This window comes from Lucilia cuprina, chromosome 3 (genome assembly GCF_022045245.1).
Source record: "Lucilia cuprina isolate Lc7/37 chromosome 3, ASM2204524v1, whole genome shotgun sequence".
Lineage (NCBI taxonomy): Eukaryota > Metazoa > Arthropoda > Insecta > Diptera > Calliphoridae > Lucilia > Lucilia cuprina.
This window is the reverse complement of record NC_060951.1, coordinates 12,586,287-12,606,173: the sequence shown is the minus strand read 5'-3', so window position 1 is coordinate 12,606,173 and position 19,887 is coordinate 12,586,287. Positions and strand designations below refer to the sequence as shown.

General features: G+C 30.5%; 3 protein-coding genes, 1 long non-coding RNA gene and 1 pseudogene across 5 annotated transcripts in view; 3 read left to right on the top strand and 2 right to left on the bottom strand.

Moving 5' to 3' along the window:
• LOC124418892 lies at positions 1-905 on the bottom strand. Its single transcript, XR_006940287.1, has 2 exons — positions 765-905; positions 1-123 (listed from the first exon to the last, which is right to left on the bottom strand). It is a non-coding gene; the product is annotated as an uncharacterized LOC124418892 (long non-coding RNA).
• On the top strand, positions 903-2,155 carry LOC111681497 (annotated as a pseudogene).
• Positions 2,156-3,763: 1,608 nt separating this feature from the next.
• On the top strand, positions 3,764-7,569 carry LOC111681489. Of its 2 annotated transcripts, none has more exons than XM_023443284.2 (5): positions 3,764-4,074; positions 4,263-4,848; positions 4,953-5,211; positions 5,270-6,850; positions 7,162-7,569. In XM_023443284.2, the coding sequence occupies exons 2-5, from the start codon at positions 4,731-4,733 to the stop codon at positions 7,274-7,276; spliced, it is 2,073 nt and encodes a 690-aa protein (XP_023299052.2). In that variant the 5' UTR covers positions 3,764-4,074; positions 4,263-4,730; the 3' UTR covers positions 7,277-7,569. The 2 variants fall into 2 exon arrangements, with proteins under 2 accessions (XP_023299052.2, XP_023299051.2); XM_023443283.2 differs by having other exon boundaries at positions 4,260-4,848.
• Positions 7,570-7,963: 394 nt separating this feature from the next.
• On the bottom strand, positions 7,964-9,753 carry LOC111681495. The gene is made up of 2 exons (XM_023443290.2): positions 9,542-9,753; positions 7,964-9,211 (listed from the first exon to the last, which is right to left on the bottom strand). Exons 1-2 carry the CDS (start codon positions 9,730-9,732, stop codon positions 8,284-8,286), a joined length of 1,119 nt encoding a protein of 372 aa, XP_023299058.2. The 5' UTR covers positions 9,733-9,753; the 3' UTR covers positions 7,964-8,283.
• Positions 9,754-12,197: 2,444 nt separating this feature from the next.
• Positions 12,198-19,887, top strand: part of LOC111681498 (serine/threonine-protein kinase par-1) — a 10,992-nt gene continuing 3,302 nt past the window's right edge. The window contains exons 1-12 of the mRNA XM_046946381.1: positions 12,198-12,355; positions 15,346-15,500; positions 15,564-15,838; positions 15,899-16,015; positions 16,076-16,139; positions 16,207-16,322; positions 16,380-16,550; positions 16,726-16,849; positions 16,920-18,157; positions 18,215-18,336; positions 18,405-18,523; positions 18,582-18,996. Coding sequence (XP_046802337.1) covers positions 15,389-15,500; positions 15,564-15,838; positions 15,899-16,015; positions 16,076-16,139; positions 16,207-16,322; positions 16,380-16,550; positions 16,726-16,849; positions 16,920-18,157; positions 18,215-18,336; positions 18,405-18,523; positions 18,582-18,996 — 2,873 coding nt within the window. The 5' untranslated portion in view covers positions 12,198-12,355; positions 15,346-15,388. The remainder of the gene's footprint in view (positions 12,356-15,345; positions 15,501-15,563; positions 15,839-15,898; positions 16,016-16,075; positions 16,140-16,206; positions 16,323-16,379; positions 16,551-16,725; positions 16,850-16,919; positions 18,158-18,214; positions 18,337-18,404; positions 18,524-18,581; positions 18,997-19,887) is intronic.

The following is a 19,887-nucleotide window of genomic DNA, read 5'->3' as shown; positions in this document are numbered from 1 at the left end:
GACGAGCCATAGGTGATGTAGATGCGGGTTGAGTTCCCACGCCGAAGTCTGAGCTGGCAAGAGGCGGCATCGTTGGTCACCGAAGAGAAAGACAAGGTTTCGTAACAAATTCCACCACCACCACTTGTATAAAAATAAAAAAATATAAACTTTTAAATTTTAATTAAATGTATTTATGAATGTATATATCTCTCTCGTAAAAGTATTTTTGCCATAAGTCAGAATGGATATTGAAAGTCCATGAGATCATTTTCGGTCTTAAACACCACGTACCAAAGAGTCTTTGATAGGCATACAATGTCCTAATGGCTTTGTTAATAGTACTGGATACATGGGAGTTCCAATTTAGGATTTTGTCAAGATTGAATCCTAAGTATTTAACTTCCTCACAGGACTAAATAATAGACCCGTTATGAGTAGGCTCAATAAGTTTCAGAGATCTGCGTCTTGTAAATGGAACGAGGATAGCAATAAATATTACAGCCAAAAGGTGTGAAGAAAGAGGACTTACGGTTAATTGTAAGTCATCTTTCCTCACACCTTTTTGCTGTAATATTTATTGCTGCTGCATCCTTTCCGATATCGTTACATCGTCGAAGCCTGTGTTAGATATGTCAAGACAATATATTGAACCTTCAGCTGAAGGCGGGGGGAGTTATTCAAACATTAGGCTATTCCGAATGTCGGATTTGGTTTCAGTGGAGCTCAATCCTCTATGCTTTGATCTCTTAATCTTTTTTTTCTAAAATTTTACGCAATTTTACCTTTTTTGAACCGCTCACGGTGCTTTTGTTCTTGAACGAGACAACAGTCCTGTTTATGTAAATTCACCATGATTTTCCGATTTATTTCGGTTTCTGTTGTTAATTTCTTAATGCTATCTTGCCGCAAGAATTTTGCAAATGCCCTGTAAACGACAGCTGATTGTATTGTTGCTATATTGTGGTATTTTGTATCCTGCAATTTGCGAGGAACATTTTTGTAAAATGTCAAAAATTTTACATTGTGAGTTTGAGGTTTTTGGAATTGTACAAGGTAATAAATAATTAAGTATTGCTGTGAAACTAATAATTTTGTAATTATTTAATTTTATTTCTTTTTTTAGGAGTCTCGTTTCGTATGGTAAATCAAAGAAGCAAATGCAGACATTTGAAGGAATGAGTTGTTTTTTTACAGTTCATATATATTAGAATGCAATAACTTGAAAATCATACAAATTTTAAAGTATGTAAATCTTAAATATATATTTTGCAAATTAAATTTATTCTGTAAATTATTATTTCTACAAATGTCTGTCATTAAATAATATTTATCGAAAAAATGATAAAGTAGGTTATTAAAACAAATTAAAGTTTACAGAGAAACAGGCAAAATCTTTGGGCGTACGTGGTTGGTGTATGAATACACGCAATGATACTGTTAAGGGCGAAATAGAGGCTCCCCCGGAAGAATTTGCGCAAATGTAAGAACTTATATAAATAATATTGAACTAAACTACATATCGATTGTCTAAAATAGCCGTAAATGAATCATTCATTTTTGAATTCAAATGAATTGGTTAATTCAAGGAATTGATAGATTGTAATTCATTTACAATTAATTTGAATAGAATTGACTTGGAACAATTGAAATGCAATTAGAAAATATAATTAGCAATTTATTTCTAACTTATAAGAATTGAATTGAATAATTGAAATTTCTAAAATATATAGTTTCAAAATAGGAACTGAATTAAACTTTAAACTCCAATGAAAATATTAAATTTTTGTACTGATTATTTTTATTTTGGAGACAATTCCAATATTCCATTAATACCCTTGATCTGTATTTAATTTTTTTTATTGCAATTCATTTTTGCTTTCATTAAATTGAATTGCAATTTATTTGTCTAATTGATTTCGATGAATCCATAATCAATTAAATTTTAACTAATTATTTTGATATTAATTTTGTATTCGATTTTAAGGAAAATATAGCTTGAAAAAACTGGAAGTCCAACTAGTCGTATCGACAAAGTTATTTTTGGCGATGTAAAGGAATTAGATAATTATACATTCGAAAGCTTTACAATTAAATATTAAATAGTTTATTGTTATCTAGTTATATTTATTTGAAATCAATAAATAAATAGTTCTTATATACTATAGTTACATTATTTTAAATGCTTTTTTTATTTTTAACTAATATTTATATTATAAAACAACTATGTGACTATAGGTGTGTTCGCGTACTTTTCAGAAAAAATATCCAGTAGCTTTAAGGCCGGGTTTTACAGATAAAGATAATCTACATTCTTTGTTTAAACATAGTTTAATATATGTTTTGTGTTTTTCAGTAAACTGTAACGTTACGTATTATCTTAGTGTAACTGAGTGCTATTGACCAATTAAACTTCAGTTATAAGTGAGAACACACAATTAACAAGAACAATAAAACAATGATTTCGGAAGAAGAAAAACTTAATATTTTAAGTAAATTGCAGTTTTCTGATTTGTTTTGTTTTATTTATTATTGTTTTAAATGTTTATTTAAAATTTTTCCAAAATTTTTCATTTTACAAAAGTATTATTTGCAAAAAACAGCTGTTCATTGTTTATGTTTTTGAGTGAAAAGCTGGCAATACTAACAAAGTTAACTCAGCTTTAATCTAAAACTGAAAAACACAATTATCGGTTAAATTCCGCCTAAATTTGTTCCGAGTTTAACCTAACAGCAAGTTAAACCTAGTTTAACTGAGTAGTAAGAAACCCGCCCTAAGATAGAGATACATAGTTTATTAAAAAAAGTCATAATTTATTAAAAAAAGTCAATATTAAAAAAAAAATAACTTTAACTATGTCAAACACATTTAAAACGAAGATTTCTAATATTAATTAATGTTTTACTAAACTGGAAATTTTTAATTAATTTTTGAATTAGTAATTGATATTTACATTCGTAATTCAGCTCTGGGTGGAGGAAGACCGTCGTGCTTCGTGATTTTTACGTTTTAAACCACATAGCCAATGTGTGACGTCAGATAACTGTACCGAGTTACGCTACGAATTTGAGAAAACTCAAATTTGTATTCTAGCCAGTCGTACTGGAAAAATTAGAGTTGGCGTTGGCAAGTAAGAAAGCGAGACAGATAATGAATATCATTCATGTCTCTCGCGGTACGGAGTTTCTCGTACTCGGAAACTTGTTTTGTCTTCTAATTCTTCTCATTCGTACAATAACAAATCAAATCAGATTCTGAAACAAAAGTTTCTTAAGGAAACTTCAAAAGAAAATTAAAAAAAAATCTTAACAAAAGTTTTCTAGTGTTTACCAGGTTTAACGCGTAGTTTCTGAAACAAAAGTTTATATGTGTAGACGTTAACAAAAGTTTAAAAGAGAATTAAGAAAAAATTTCTCAACTAAAATTTCTGTATGTAAACTAGGGTTCTATAAATCGACTTTCGAATAATCGAACAATCGACTTTTTGTCGAAAAAAGTCGAAGTCGACTATTTTGTTCCAAAAAAAGTCGATAACACGACTTTCGTCTGTGAAAAAAGTCGAAAAGCCGCAATAAAAGTGGAATTAAGTCGGAAGAAGTTGACTATTTGTTTCAACTATAAAACTGTTGTGTAAACAGGCACTAATAAAATTTATCTAAATTCACCACAAATGGCGAATACATAATTCGTTACTGACCATACTTAATTTATTTTATCTATATATTGAAAAATTAAATATGGTAACACTACGTTTTGTTAAAATGACGTTTTAGTACAAAATTGTTTTATACATGTTAGGATATTTATTAAAAAGTTAATAAATAAAGTTTAATTATTATTAATAAATAGTTTTGCAAAAGAAAACATTAATAAAAATCTGTGCGAAATGAAAATGTCAAACAATATGTCAAATTATAATCGACGAAAGTAGAACGAAAGCAAGTGTCATCAATATAAAAAAGAAAATATCTTTAAACAATACACATTTTTTGTTGTATAAAACTGATTAAAGTTAACAATTTTTAAAATAAATTTAACATTTTTCGCGTGCTTTAAAAGTCGAAAGAGTTTTGGACACTTGCAATTTCTTTGAGGTAAACTACAGTTGTATATTATTTAATCTAAATTTTTAAAGTTTAAATTAATAAAAAATCCTTTCAGTTGATTTCGTTATCATCCTTATTTTTCTTCCATATTTCTATGTATTATGTTCTTGTTTTATTTTGTATCTTTTTTTTAATCACTTTTCTCCTGTCATTTCTTTATTCTCGTTTTTCAGTAGAACGAGTGCCATAAAGTAAAATGTAAGAAAAGTCAGTTCAGTGAATTTTTGTGAATATTTTTGCAAACTTGTAATATTTTTTCCAAATATTTTAAAAAAGTAGAAAACTTTGAGTAAAATAATTAAAAAATGTAAAATTAATAATTTTGATGTGGAAAGTAGTACACAAGGATTCTAGCATGCCAGTAACGATTATGGATTGTGGCAACTAATACTCGTATTCACAAGGTTCTGAGATACACAAATACAATAATTTCTTCCAAAGGATATTTTTTGTGTAACGCCCTTAAATATTTTTTAATTAATAACGAGTTAATAAAAATGTTTTATTTTGGCTTTGAATAAAAATAATCCAGTAAAGTTTTTTAAAGACAGAGACTTTAAAGTTTAAATATTGTTCGCTATTCTGTAAAATATTTATTGCCTTGCCTCATTTGTATGTGAGCTGACTAAAAGCACAATAAAAAAATGGATCAATTTTCACATGATCTAACAGTGGCCTTGGAAGAAACTTCCTTACTAGATCGTGCACGCGTTAGTCGTTGGGGCCAACAGAGAAGACGTACACGGTCAACTGGCAATTTACGTAAGTAAGATCTCGTTTGGCTGTTAATAAATATTATTTTATATAAGTTTATGACCACTGTCGAAAAAATCAAATCTGTCAATATATTCCTGATCAAATTTTAGCATGTGCACCTCAACCCACAGAGGATTCCAGCAGTCCTACGGATATAGCTCATGGAACTACACAAAATACACACCATCCAACAAACACAAACAACAATGATGGACTTGATACTCAAAACATTCATTTGCCGAGTGACTCTGATGAAAAAGATGAAGCGGGTGTACCACGTCTACCTTGCAAGGCATTGAACCAAGCATCAATGCGCCTAATGGGCACATTAGAATCTGATTCTTTAAATGAGACCTTTAGTCCAGCGAGGTAATTATTCGCTTTAAATAGATAAAATTGCTTTTTAAGTAAAGAATTTGCTTTGTAGATTTTTCAAACCGAATGCGCGCCGGAAGCGTAAATTAAAACGAATTACAATGGACTATGAAATGAGTACAGGTGTAGAGCTACAAACTGAATTATTGGAGCCACCAACCACGTCAAACTGTTTATCTCCTGGTGCTAGCGGTAGTGGAAATATTGAGGGTGGTACTGGTACTACTATTGCTGGATGCGCCGGTGGAATAATGCGCAAACGTGTTCTTAAGCCAGACCCGAACTCTCGTTCACAGCTTTTCTTTTGTGGCAAACGCAAGCGTTCGAATCGTGATCGTTATCATGAACACGATCATTCTTCAAGCATGCCTCGACACAACAACCATTTAGATGAATATCGAATGAGACCTCGTAGTTTTTCATCGACTTCGAAACCTCATAGCGATCGTCTCTTGCCCTTGAATAAAGGTTTATTGTCAAAAATTGAACGCATCTCACAGCAACAGAAGACTGAAACTGCCACCACAAGCAGCGCAGCATTGGAATATTTGGCGTCGTCAGGATCGACAACGCAACAACAAGCCGATGGTACATCGTCAACCACTATTGAGCAGGACACTGCTACTTCATATTGCAATACGGATGGAGAAACACAAAATTCCATAGGTATGTTTGTGCCTTCTCCTTTAATGGCAGCTGATGATATAGCCGAAACTATTGAAGAGTCATCTTTGCCTCAAATCAGTCAATTTAACGCATTGTCACAACAGCAGCAACAACAGTTGCAGCAGCAAGAGAATAATTTCCGTAATCATCGCAAAAAAAGTAGTGGTCATCACAATCGACGACGTCTTTTACAATTTGCAGTTAACCAGCATTCTATGGATTGTGAGGAATTAAATGATTTTAGTTCTAGCTCTCTGAGTTCTTCAGATTCCGAAGACAATAATGCTGCCAACGATACGGATCGAGAGGGTGACGACGAACTGACTGACTGGCCGGGTAACGAGAGCATTTGCGGTGAATTAAAATATGACAGCAAACGTAAGCTTACAAAACGAAATACTCTACCACAAATTAAATCCGATCCGGAAAGCGTGAATTCCATGTTAATGGCTGAAGACGATACCGTTATGTCCAATACTACTGCCGTTGGAGACATTTCCTCCTTAAACTGGCCACCTTCAAGTGCCGCCGAATATCGCGAAGTTGTAGACTTACCATTCCAATCATCCGAACCCATAACTATAGCCGCTAAAACGGGATTTTCTTCTATATGCCGTGGTAATGTGAATATTGCAGCTGACGAGCATTTGATTATGCCACTGAAACAGATCGAAAGTGAAATGTCAGGTGAAACTTCTAATCCATTTCTCTCTTCACCACCCTGCCAACCGAACGAAGTTCGTGAAATACGAGCCGGTTGTCGCCGTGTAAAAGGCGAACGGCCAGGCTTCAGCATTAAGACATCAGTAAATGAACGATTGGCACGATTTCTTCAAGATCCACGCCAGTTACAAATTCGTCTGCCCGACATTGAAATCTACGAACACGAAAGTCTCATCAATCTGGCCACATTGTATTCATTACAGATGTCATTGGACAATGGTTGTGCAGTGCTTAACAAAACGAGGCAAGTGTAATGAAGTATACTTTAAATAATTAAATTATTCTAAATTGATAACTAAATATGTATAGTTAGGTCTAGTGAGGCAGGTGTTTTTGCTCTTTTTAATTAAAAGCTGATTTAACCAGAAAACAGGGTTTCAAAAAAATATTTAGAAATCAATTATGGAAAATGTGTTTTTAAATAATTTAAACATAATTCAAAGTTTTCGCAATAGTTTTGTTAGCTTTACTGAATCTGCCTTGTTCTTCATTTGATGACATTATTTTTTGTGTAAATTTGATTAATTTTAATTAATTTCCTTTTCAATATTACAGCAATACAACACAATCCGTTAATATCGATCAGCAAAGTCTTCAGAGTCGTCTATTATTGAGTGATTTTAAAAGACGCTGTTATGACAGTAAAGGCAGTGAACTATTACATAAATAAAATATGAATTATGAAGCTTAGCTCCCATCACCATGCCTCCAATCATTGACTACCACTCTTAACTTATCTATACATATGTATGTATATGTACATATTTTATGTATGTAACTATGTATGTATATTAAACAATATTATTGTATGTATATGATTTTAATCTTTTAGCATCTTAAATCATTTCGAAAATACAATTTAACTTTCTAATAAATTAATTTATATTTAAATGTATGTGCACCCTATGTCTTAGTAATATATGTTAATAATTATAATAATTACCACAATTATTCTTGCAAAAATGAAACAGCAACAGTTTGATTTATATTATTTTAAAATATAAAGATTTATTTTTTTTTTGTTTTTTTGCTTTTAAGTTAATTTTTTTTTTGTTTAAACCTATATTACAAAGATTATATCTTTAGAATATAAGAATATTTTATAAATTTTCTTTTGTTGTACAACTTTTAATTGCAATATTTAACAAAAAAAAATGTACAAAATTTCCGAGTTTTTTTTTTAAGTTTTAAATAAAGTTTTTTTTAATGAATAAAACAAAGTTTAATGAAAATATCTATAGATATTAGTGTAAATATGAATAAATAAAATAAAAACTTAAATTCAAATGAAAAGGAACTGTTCTGCAATAATTATAATAATTTTTGAATTTGAAAACGAAAGCAAAAACCTATTAAATCTTGGTATTAAGTTAATGAACGCTTTTATTATTATATTTCGTAAAATTCATTAAAATTAGTTAAAAATATTTTATAAATTTGGCAATTTAATTAAACATTCTATTTGTACTATTCTTTGGAACAAAAAAAGAAAAGAAAAAAGGTTTAAAATCCATTAATGTTTCAAAATAAATTGGTAAACTAAAACTAATTTTTAAATTTAGGAAACATTACATTTTTGTTTATAATTTTACAAAAAATGTCCAGAACAACAATGTTAGTTTGAAAAAAAATACGCATCAATTATTGATTTTATAAATAAAAAATAAAATTTAAAACCTAGTAACTTAAACAAAATGAAAAACCTGAAAAAAATTCATACGATTCGCCTTCTTCTTCGATTAACTCTTCGACATGTTCTCTACTGTAAATACGAATGGGATCTTCATAATCATCCTTGCGAGCCATGACTTTTTTATTTTGGCGAAATATTGATTTATAATTAAACATTTTCAGATTTAAGGCGTAATCGAAGAGAGTGCTATTCAAAAGTATTTCATTGGTTACATCGCCAAATTGAATAGTTTCGGTTTCACTATGATAATTAAGTTTAGGTCGATTGCTGTAGAAGATTTCTCGTAGTGATGGTGTCTTAAATTGTACTAGTAACGTGTTTTCGTCATTAAGTAGGACTGTTTTAATTATATCGCTGCGCACATAATGAACATCCATTTTATGACCGAGATATAAAACGTAATTTGTTAAATTAGAACCTGGAATAATTAAGGTTCTGCTTATTTTAATACTTGAATTTCGTATTAAATTCGAGATGTAACTAGTTATACGTGAATTAGGTGATTCGTTAACAAGTTTTATACGATTATATTCAACTTGAAGATTTGCATAGTTTTGCTCTAACTTGTTTTTTCCCGTAGATATCTTATTTATATTTACATTCAAAGTTCTAATGCCTTTTTGTAGTTCGTTTATTTTAATTTCAGCTTCTGTAAGTTTCTTTTCAAGATTGCTATTATGTTCCAGAGTGCTTTCAAGTGTTTCTTCTAACATTTGACATTTGATTGTGTTTCCAGCTTTTGAGACCCTTTCATTTGATCTTTTGAGTTCCAGCTCTAATTGTGCAACTTTTGAGCGACATACTCGTAGTTGATCTTCAAGCAGTGAGGAATTTGGCTCCTCATCATTAAGTTCTAAGTAAATTTTATGCGTTTTTGGATTATAAGCTCGACACTGAGGACAACTGGTACTTCTATAAAAAGGCGAAAGAATATCTTATTAATACGAAATTTTGCTTTTAGATTAATGAGTTTTCTTCGCTATTCAATAAATTTGTGTTAAACTTATGATTTTTTGTTTATTGTAAAGTAAAGCTCATAGTACCTACTAATCTGTACAAAATTTGATTACGATGTTATTTTTATGAATTGCGACATTCCATTTAATGTAACATTAGACGGATAGGCATATCTTAATCAACTTAGAATTTTATTTTTTGTTTATAGGATTTAGCTTATCGGATGAACATGATATTATAATAATATAAATTCCTAATTAATAAATTAAATATGTACATATTTACCGGCTTTTCCATTGCTGCATGCATACAAAATGATAAATGTGCCCACAAGTAGTTGAGTACAAATTGTTATCAGCTCCTTTAAAACGTTCGAAACAAATTGCGCAAGACATTTTTTCATTAAGGAATACGCGCACAGAACAAAAACAATTTATTCTCGCAAGGAATTCAAATTTGTTTTTGTAAATTTGCATTTACATAGATGTATGCAGGATGTCAATTGATCAAAGTTTAATACTTTCATTACATGAACTTTAATGTACTGTAACTGTCAAACAGAATGTATAAAAAATTGACAGTTCAATATTTTCTCTAAGCTACAGTTACCATATTAATACTCCTTGTTTCCTTTGTTTGAAGTTCATTTAGCGATTTTAAAAGGAGTTTAACAAAGAGAAAAGCATTTTAGCGATTTTAATTATTGTTACCAGATTAATTGATATTTTTGTGTAAAAAATGAAATTATAAAAATTTATTCAAAGAATAACGGTTTTTTTAAAGTCATGATACAAATATTATTATTGCTATACATATTATGATCTGAAGCAAAATTTAAAGATATTTAAATTATATTGGTATATATTAGGGTATTCAATTATTCAGGGTTTTGTCTGATTCGGTTATTCGAATAAAAGGAAACTAGATGTTACTAATGCATTTTACAATAATTTTCTTCCTATTGCACCCTGTAACAATTTTGAACAAAAGCTTTTACACATGGAACAGTTGATAAACATTTGAAAATAGATTCCACCTATTCTGCGTACTCCGATTTTTATAAACCGCTCTTATGTCTTTATAAAAGGATTTCAAAGTTTAAAGGACTTACAATTTTAAACGAATATTTAAAATATTTATATGTATATTATGATGCTAATATTGGTATCAAATGGAAGCTGGAAATCTGTGCATTTATTTAGGGCGGGTTTCTTACTAATCAGTTAAACTAGTTTTAACTTGCTGTTAGATTAAACTCGAAACAAAATTAGATGGACTTTAACCGAGTGTTTTTCAGTTATAGATCTAGGATCAGTTAACTTAGTATTGCCAACTTTTCACTCAAAAACATAAACAATGAATATCTGTTTTTTGCAAATATTACTTTTGTAATATGTAAAATTTTAGAAAAAATGTAAATAAACATTTAAAACAGTAATAAAATCGATAAAAGAAAACAGACAATTACTATTTACTTAAAATATTAAAGTCCTTTTACAGGAGCTGATTATGAAAAACTGAGTACACAGAGTTAATACTAATGGTCCACAGTTTCCTGTACACATAGATTTTTTTATGTTTGAAAATAACTTTTGCACGGTGTTATAAACAAAAATATTATTTTCACTTCAATTTTATGTTAATTTTTTATTAAGTCTTTTCTCAAATAATAGAAATTATTGAAATGCTTTTCTATATAAAGAAATTACTGTTTTTAAGATTTTCAACGAGTTCTAAAATTCATACGTTCTATTGAACATTAGTTCAACTATAACTGTTGCTGAAGAACTTATTAGAAATACTTAAGAACACAACAACGTTCCTAAAAATCATCAAATAAAAATTCTTTATTATAGAGAAATTATTTAGTAATTTAGAAAAGAAGAAAATTTATTATAAAAATATTGAATTTTGTAGAAAATATATAGTAATTTTACTGCTAAATAGTGAGTTTTTCTTAATCGGTTAATTGATAGATATTATTCGCATTATTCGTTATTTGAAATTTGACAATTTTCATTTATTCGAACGAATAATTGTCAAAAATCAATCGATTAACCGATCGACGAATAATCGTCAATGATTTAGCCACCGATATTGAGATTAAAGAGAACAGTAAGTTCTGTTCGGTTAACTCAATCATATATGATTCATTTCAGTTATTATTTTCTTGTAAGTCAAAGCGAAATGAAATTAAACTTTTGTTGTTAATGTAAACACATAATATTATACAAATCAATAATATAATTTCTAAAAAATCAATTAAAAGAGGAAATACATTGTTCATGAAACTTTATATTTAAATCAAACATCATTCTAATTTTCTTTTCACTTTTGTATCCTCAATGGAGCAAAATGGGTTAATAACAAAGTGGTAAGGTGTTGCCAACACAAAATGATTTAGAGTACAGAGTTGTATACAAGTGTAGCGGAAATTTAATGAAATATAACGGTCGTATTAAAACATTACCCTTTTAGGGTTATAAAATACCGATTACATAATGTAAGAGTATTCGTACGAATACTTTTCCATTCATATCACAAGAATGCATTATAAAACAGTTTAGTTGTCACTGTTGCAAAAATAAATACATTAGAAAAGTTCACGAACACCCATTTTTAACGTTGATTTTCACAACTATTTACACTGCCATTATATAAAAAAATACAAAATTTTGTTTCCGTTTTCTAAAGAAAAAAGTGAAAAGTTTTTGGGATTAAAGTGAATATTCCATGTGATATGTATATAATTTTTGCATAGATTTCATTCGCCTTTGCATATTTTGTTGTAGTTGTTTTTATAGCTTTTATGTGGTAGAGCCGACATTGACGACCTCATTCGAGGCCAATATGCAATGTTCTCGTTAATTTTGCGGTGAAAATACATTTAAACTATATTTCGTTCGGAGTGTTGAAAGTTGTAAGAATTTAAGAAAAAACATAAAAAATAAAACTTGTGATATTCTTGTGCTTTTTATATTAAAAAAATTACTGTTACAAAAAAAAAAAAAAAATTAACTAATAATTTCATTAATTTTGTTTATACTTATGTGCTGATAAAATAATTATTGATTTAAAGAATTTGTCAAGGAAAAAATGGTATGTTGTAGAAAAATTTACGTTTATAGTTTCTCTTTTACTTAGTTAAATAAAAAATACTATAAATTTTCATTAATAATTTCCTTTGAAATATGTAAATTTTATTTTTATAAAATATCAAAAAGTCGCTTAGAATATAAAAAATGCTATTTCAATTCTAGTTGAGTTGGTTTATTGATTTTTCGCATAAACTTAACAGTCATTTCTCTCTTTATTCTTCTTTTCTCACCCCTGTCTCTTTGACTCATTAGCTGTTGATAATATTTTGTTATTTTTTACCATAAAAAACAATCAAATGTCAATCACACGGTCAACATTTTTTAATTCACATATTAGATTTAAAGAAAAATATCAAATTCAAATGATATTATAAATATATGTATATAATATCTCAGAACTGGATCCGTTCTTCACAATTTTTAACAAAAAGAAACAGGAGAAAGAACTTGTTCCTAAAGTGATGTGTTTTAGAAAGAAAACTATTTACGAAGAAGATTGTTCCGAGAAATAATCATCGATTAAAGAAATTATTTCAGAAAAGTTCTATAAAAATAGGTGCCAAAGTGATAAATTTAAACAAAAAACATTGGTCTTAACGCCAATTTTAAAAAAAAGTATTGTTAGCGTTGTAGAGCTATATAATTATACAGTTATTCAATTGCAATTTTCTAAATTTCAAATAAAATATGTATTTCAATTTATATTGCGCTTTTTTATGTTAATATATAATACTAGCATACCCTGGGTGCTTCGCTACCCTAACTATGTTCAATATCGTAAAAATATTAAAAAGTATCATCGGAAAAACGAAAAAGTACAAAGATCTCTCTCAATAAATTCTCATTTAATAAGGACCATGTGTTCCGGTTAACCATTATAAAGAATCCATTTGAAGAATAGAAAAGTACCAAATAGTTCCCACTTGCAGAGTATTATTCAGTCAAGACCATGTATGTTAAAATTAATGTTCCTAGGTTGAATATTTTGGAAAATTAAAAAAGTACAATTTATAAGATAAAAAGTACTAAAAAGTTGTCTCTTAAAGAATCTTATTCAATGAAGACCGTGTATATACATAGAGTATCATTTGAAGGAAGAAAAAGTACCAAAAGTGGAATAAAGTTTACCTAAGTGGAAAGTACTAATAAGAAGAGAATGTACTAATAAAAAGAGTACAAGAGTCACATATAAAACTCAAACGATTCAAATCTGCATTCATTTATTCTAGAAAAATTGTGCTGGTACCAAACCAAACTACTTTTTTGAAATTTTATAAAAATTGGCTCAATGAGTTTGAATAAAATTAAATTTCCCGTTTTATCCGTTTTTGGTACTTGTTTACCCAGTGAAATAGCAAAAATTTTATTACAATAAATATTACAGAGTTAGTCCGTAATTTAATATGAATTATTCAATAAACCGAGAAAGTTTTCTTAATGTGCTAAAAAAGTACCATAAATATTTTTTTACTGCCATAAAGGACTGAATTTTAAAAAAGTACGAAACAGGTATCTCATAATTTTGAGTCACGTATCCAAAATATTTAGAAAAATTTGATTATGTTAATTAGTTTAAAAGTTATAAAGGGCTAAAAAAGGTACCAAAATCACCTTTGTTACACATTTTTAGCCCTTAAAAGAACGAATTTCAAAAAAGTACCAGACACCCATGTGCTCATTTTAAGAGTAGATACAGGTGCATTTAAAATTTTTCTTGTATCAGTAATATTGTGTGAGATAATTAAGAAAACCAGTTTTACCCGTTTTTCCCCTTTTTACCCGTAAATGCACAAATTTCCAAAAATCCCTCCTTAGTGGATCTACATAACCAAAAACACATCTACTGTCAAAATATCATGATTCTAGGTTTAGCCGTTTGGGCTGTGCGATGATGAATCAGTCAGTCAGTAACGCTACTCTTTTATATATATAGATTTACATTTTCAATGTAAAACAAGTAAGAAGTTATATTCGGGCGAGGTCGACTATATAATATCCTACACCTGTATACGAAAAAAATGTCATTTAGTTTTCAGATATACTTAAGCCATTTACTGTGGATATTTAAGCAGTATAGAACTTGGCTTTGTAGCTTTTTATCGAGATACGAGTATATTAAACATAATTATGAACTTAAAAGCTCTATAGTTGTATGGGACTTAGGTGAAACAATGGACCCATGTTAACTATTTTCAATAGGCTTCATCTACGGTACCATAAAAGATCATATGCCAAATTTGATTGACTTATATCCAGAATTGCGACCTGTAGTTTGATTACAAGGTTTACAAGGCCTATTCGGGGGTTCAGTTGTATGAAGCTAGGTGAAATAATGGACCGATGTTAAACATTTACAATAGGCTTCGTCCCTTTTTCATCAAATGTTTGATAGGTCTGAACGTAGCTTTAGATTCATATATGCGACATTTTGTGGCAATACCGCTATTCTCTAGGAAGTTATTAACAACCAATCCATTTTTCTGTAGCATTTCAATTTGTATGGGTGCTATCTGAATTGATTCTATAGTTTTTACCATCCAAATCAGGAATCATATTTTCTAAAGCTTGAAAAATAGGTCATATATGGAAGGCGTGTCTTTCAATATTTCGATATCTAAGTAATTACTAGAAAATTTAAAAAATTATAACAAATTCAGACATGTAAGGTTTTAATAAATTAGAGGCAAAACACAGTAAAAAAAAATTATTTTGGTTTATGTTTAGTATTAGAGGCAATATTCGCGTCAAAACCAACAACGGTGTTTAAGGAATATTTCGGACATGATAATGAACGGATTTAGCTCAGCATAAGCCTTCAGAAAACATTTAAAAATTTGTTGGCCTATGTAGTCTTCAAAAGAGGTATCCGAAAAACCTGATTGTTGTAACTTTTAACCATAAAAATCCTGCTCGGATTAAAGGTGTCTTTTAGACCTAATATGCTAATTTTTTCTCCATATAAATAAATTTACTTATGTTTCTAATTTTCAGTAATCTAAAATGTGGAATTGAATGAGAATAACTCAAAACCAATATGGGAGAAAGTGACAACGAAGACAAGAAGGCCAATAAAAATGGTACAACTGATACTAAAACTACAGCCAAAAAGCAAGAAAATGATCACTCCGATGTGGAAAGTAGAAACGGTGCTTGAAACATTCTATCGCTTTAAAGGAATAGGTTAATATGATTTTTTATTTATTATATAGGCGAACATGATAAGTCGGACAAACAAACAAAACCGATTTACGCGCAAACATCTAAAGATGATGTCAATACTAAAGCCAACAGCGATTCGAAAGAGTCGACTTCGGCAAAGCAAACGCTTAATGCCACCACCCATCATCCGAATATTGCAACATCAAAGGACTCATTAAAAAGCAAAGAACCCATTCGTGTTGGTTTCTATGATATCGAAAGAACCATTGGAAAAGGAAATTTTGCCGTGGTCAAATTGGCACGACATCGAATAACTAAAAATGAGGTATTTTGTTTAAACTCTCACACATAATTGTTAATAATATTACAATTTTATTTTATAAAGGTTGCTATAAAAATTATTGATAAATCGCAGTTGGATACAACCAATTTGCAAAAAGTTTATCGTGAAGTGGAAATTATGAAACGTCTAAACCATCCCCATATCATTAAGTTGTATCAGGTACGAAATTTGAATTAATCTCAAGATTTAAAAGATTTTAATGATATTTACTTTGTTTAGGTGATGGAAACTAAAAATATGATTTATATTGTTTCGGAGTACGCAAGTCAAGGGGAAATATTTGGTAGGTTTTGTGAAAAAAATATTTTTAAAGAAACATCAAATATATGAATTTCTTTGTTCTCCCTTAGATTACATTGCCAAATATGGTCGAATGTCGGAGACTGCAGCACGTTTTAAATTCTGGCAAATATTGTCAGCTGTGGATTATTGTCACAAAAAAGGAATTGTCCACAGAGATCTTAAGGTAAATTTTGACGAAAAAGAAAACGTGTTCTTTCAAATGACCGATTTTTTTAATTAGGCTGAAAATCTACTTTTGGACAATAATATGAATATAAAAATAGCTGATTTTGGATTTTCGAATCATTTTAAAGTAGGAGAACTACTTGCCACATGGTGTGGCTCACCGCCATATGCAGCACCCGAAGTTTTCGAAGGAAAGCAATATACTGGACCAGAAATTGATATATGGGTAAGTAGAAATAAAAAAGAGTGTACATGGAAAAGGTTTCTCCACAAGAACCTTATTTTTTAGGAAAGTAATGTTAGGGTTTTGATTTGAAAGTCCAATGTACATTATTATTATTAATATTTAAAATTGTAACTAAACTTAAATATATTTTGGTCGATGTTGAATTTCTTTACAGTCACTTGGTGTTGTACTATATGTTTTGGTATGTGGAGCACTGCCATTTGATGGTTCTACATTGCAAAGTCTTAGGGACCGTGTACTCTCTGGACGTTTTCGTATACCATTCTTTATGTCTTCAGGTACAATTTAGTTCATTTTTGTAATAATTTCAAAAAATTTGTATTTATTTCTTATTAATTATATTTTTAGAGTGCGAACATTTAATAAGACGTATGCTAGTGTTAGAGCCATCTCGACGATATACCATCGAACAAATTAAACTTCATCGCTGGATGTGTCCAGAAATTTTAGAACTATCAAATATAGCGAAATTCAACGTTAATATGGATGGTACCACAAATATCGCACCCAACGAGGACATAATGCGCATAATGTCCGAATTTGCTGGTATACCACCGGAAAAGACCAGAGCCAGTCTAAAGAAGAACAGTTACGATCATGTAGCAGCTATTTATCTTCTCTTGCAAGATCGGGTTTATAACAAAAAGATGGCACAAGAAAAACAACAAATGTGTGGTGGAAGTGTTGGTCTAAATAATACCACCAGTAATGCCACTATTGCATCATCGTCATCACTGCCAAAATACGCTGGTGGAAGTAAACAGCATGCCCTATCAACATTATCCACGCTTTCGTCAGCCTCTGCAACAACCCAGTATTCGTCCAAAATATTGTACAAACACAATAGCAAGACATCGGCAGCAACAGATCATCATCAACAAAGGTTGAAGGCGAATCATGTACTACATGAGGATCAGGTTAGCAATAATCTGCACTTGATAAAGGAACATTATAGCCTATTGTCGAAACTTAGTCGACAGACCTTGTTGAGTGAGCGATCGGCTCCGGTAACAGGAACACCTGAACATTTGCTGCAGTCCAAAATGGTCGATAATCATCTGAGATATCATTCGGAAAAAAGTAGTGGGCGTACATCGCGCCAGGACTTGGGCAACAGCCATCGCCCAATAGGTTGTTCATCATACAGTATAGACAATAATAAACATTCCATTACCAATCTAAACAGTCGCGATGTATTGGCTTCGAATCAGCGTTTAAATGGTGGGCCACCGGTGCGTGTTATTGACGAACGTTCTATACGTGAACGTATGTTTAGTGGAGCTGGTGGTGCTCATTTCAATATTGAAGAAAGTATCCTAAAACAGAGTTCAGAAGACTGTAGGCTTTTATTGCAAAAGGCCACTGCCATATCAGAATCCAAGAACAATAAACACCAACAAAAACCAAAAACGACTGAGGATAAACAAATGTCCGATACAAAACTCAACGAATCCAAGCCCTTATCTAGCTCAACTAGTTTCGATTCATCCGCAGTTTTAGATCAAAGTCTAAGTTTTCGCTACAAAATGTCTGCCGAGGCCACAAAACTGTTTCAAACTCTACAAGAAAGTCCTCTGCCAGTGGAGGTAAGTACAATTTCAATAATATATCAGAGTTAAGTTAAGATATTTGTCTATTTTAAGGAATCCGATGGCAAAGAAATTACCAAAACTAAATCAAATATTACTCTCAACTCGAATAGTGATCACAAGTCAAATATGTCGGGCAAAACTCAATTACAAAATAATGCGGAAAATTACTCTGGGTAACTTAATAAAGTTTGTTATTTTATATAATTGACTTATAATGTAATATTTTTAATTTATGCTCCAGTACAAATGGCAATGATAGATCTACAACGAAAGTTACATCGAAGAAAGTTTCTGCTCAATGTAGTTCAAGTACAGATGAAGGTTGTGAAACTGATATGGGAGGTACAAGTGATACAAAAGGTTAGTATTTTAATTAACTAATGCTTTCATTTTTTAATATAACAATTTATAATTGCAGATACTTCGCAATCCTCGATCGATTTAAGAAATCAACGAATACAATCATATGCTAGTAGCAGCTCTTCGAGTGGTGTCATTGGCAGTTATTCGAAAAGTCTTAGTCAAAATTTAAGTAGAGGATCTTCGAAAAGTAATTGTTCGACATTTGAGAGTATTGATTTCAATTTAGTTACAAGCATTGATCTAGCCGGTAGTCTACCTTCGTGTGCTAGTAACTCCACACTTGCAGCTTCGGCTTCCGGTGCTGCTAATGCTGCCGGAAGTGGTAGTGTCAATTCGGAACATTCATCGGAACGTTCATTTTATAATAGCAATAATTCATGTGTATATATGCCACCTGTAACAAGTACATCGTCAATGTTGTCCACTAAATCGACTCCCTATACCGATAAACGTTCGCCGATACATTTTAGGTATGTATTTAATGAGATTATATTATTTATTTAGGATCGGTACATTAGTACTACGTCTGAGGTAAATTTTAATCAAATAGGTATATTTCGAATAATCAAGCCGAAAGTTTGCAATTATTCTAAATACAACGAATAGACCAGTATTATAAAAATATTTCATGTGATAAAACTAGAAATGATCAAAAAGTCTTTGATGATTTTACAGAAAGTATAGGCTACTCCGAAATCTTTTGCGACAGCCACATATGTATATAAATAGAAGTGGTTAGTGTTCTAGTTAGGTTAGTGTTCTAGTCTGGACCGGAGGTTCGATTTCCACCCATGGCACTGGTTAAGGAGCGCACAACAGGCCCGATAGAAGCCTAGGTGTATTTCTTCGGATTTGATGTGTATACATCCTCCTTTCAAACTAACTAACTAACATAACATGTTCAATTCCCAATTTAATTTAGTTTATTTCAATTCAATTTAAAACAAGTAAGAGTTCTATATTCGGCTGTGCCGAATCTTATATACCCTTCACCATGATGTGTTTAAAGCCTTTTGTACCTTTTGAAGAACGAAAAAGTAACAAAAAGTCCCCATCTATGGGTCCTCAGTTAATCCGGGCCATACAAACTTAATTACATGTTCCTAGGTTCAATATTGTAGAAATTGTAAAAAGTACCTTTTGAAGAACGAAAAAGTACCAAGAAGTCCCCTTTTACTGGTTCTCACTTAATCCGGGATATACGAACTTATACTGGTTCTCACTTAATCCGGGATATACGAACTTAATAACATGTTCAATATTATAGAAATTTTAAAAAGTACCTTTTGAAGAATGAAAAAGTACCAAAAAGTACCCTTTCATGGGTCCTCACTTAATCCTGGCCATACATACTTAATTAC

Coding starts and splice junctions, on each gene's coding strand:
- LOC111681489 (XM_023443284.2), top strand. CDS start 4,731: ATGGATCAATTTTCACATGATCTAACAGTGGCCTTGGAAGAAACTTCC. Junction 5,212..5,269: donor GAGACCTTTAGTCCAGCGAG/GTAATTATTCGC, acceptor TTTGCTTTGTAG/ATTTTTCAAACCGAATGCGC. Junction 6,851..7,161: donor GCAGTGCTTAACAAAACGAG/GCAAGTGTAATG, acceptor TCAATATTACAG/CAATACAACACAATCCGTTA.
- LOC111681495 (XM_023443290.2), bottom strand. CDS start 9,732: ATGCAAATTTACAAAAACAAATTTGAATTCCTTGCGAGAATAAATTGT. Junction 9,212..9,541: donor ATGCAGCAATGGAAAAGCCG/GTAAATATGTAC, acceptor GCCTTTTTATAG/AAGTACCAGTTGTCCTCAGT.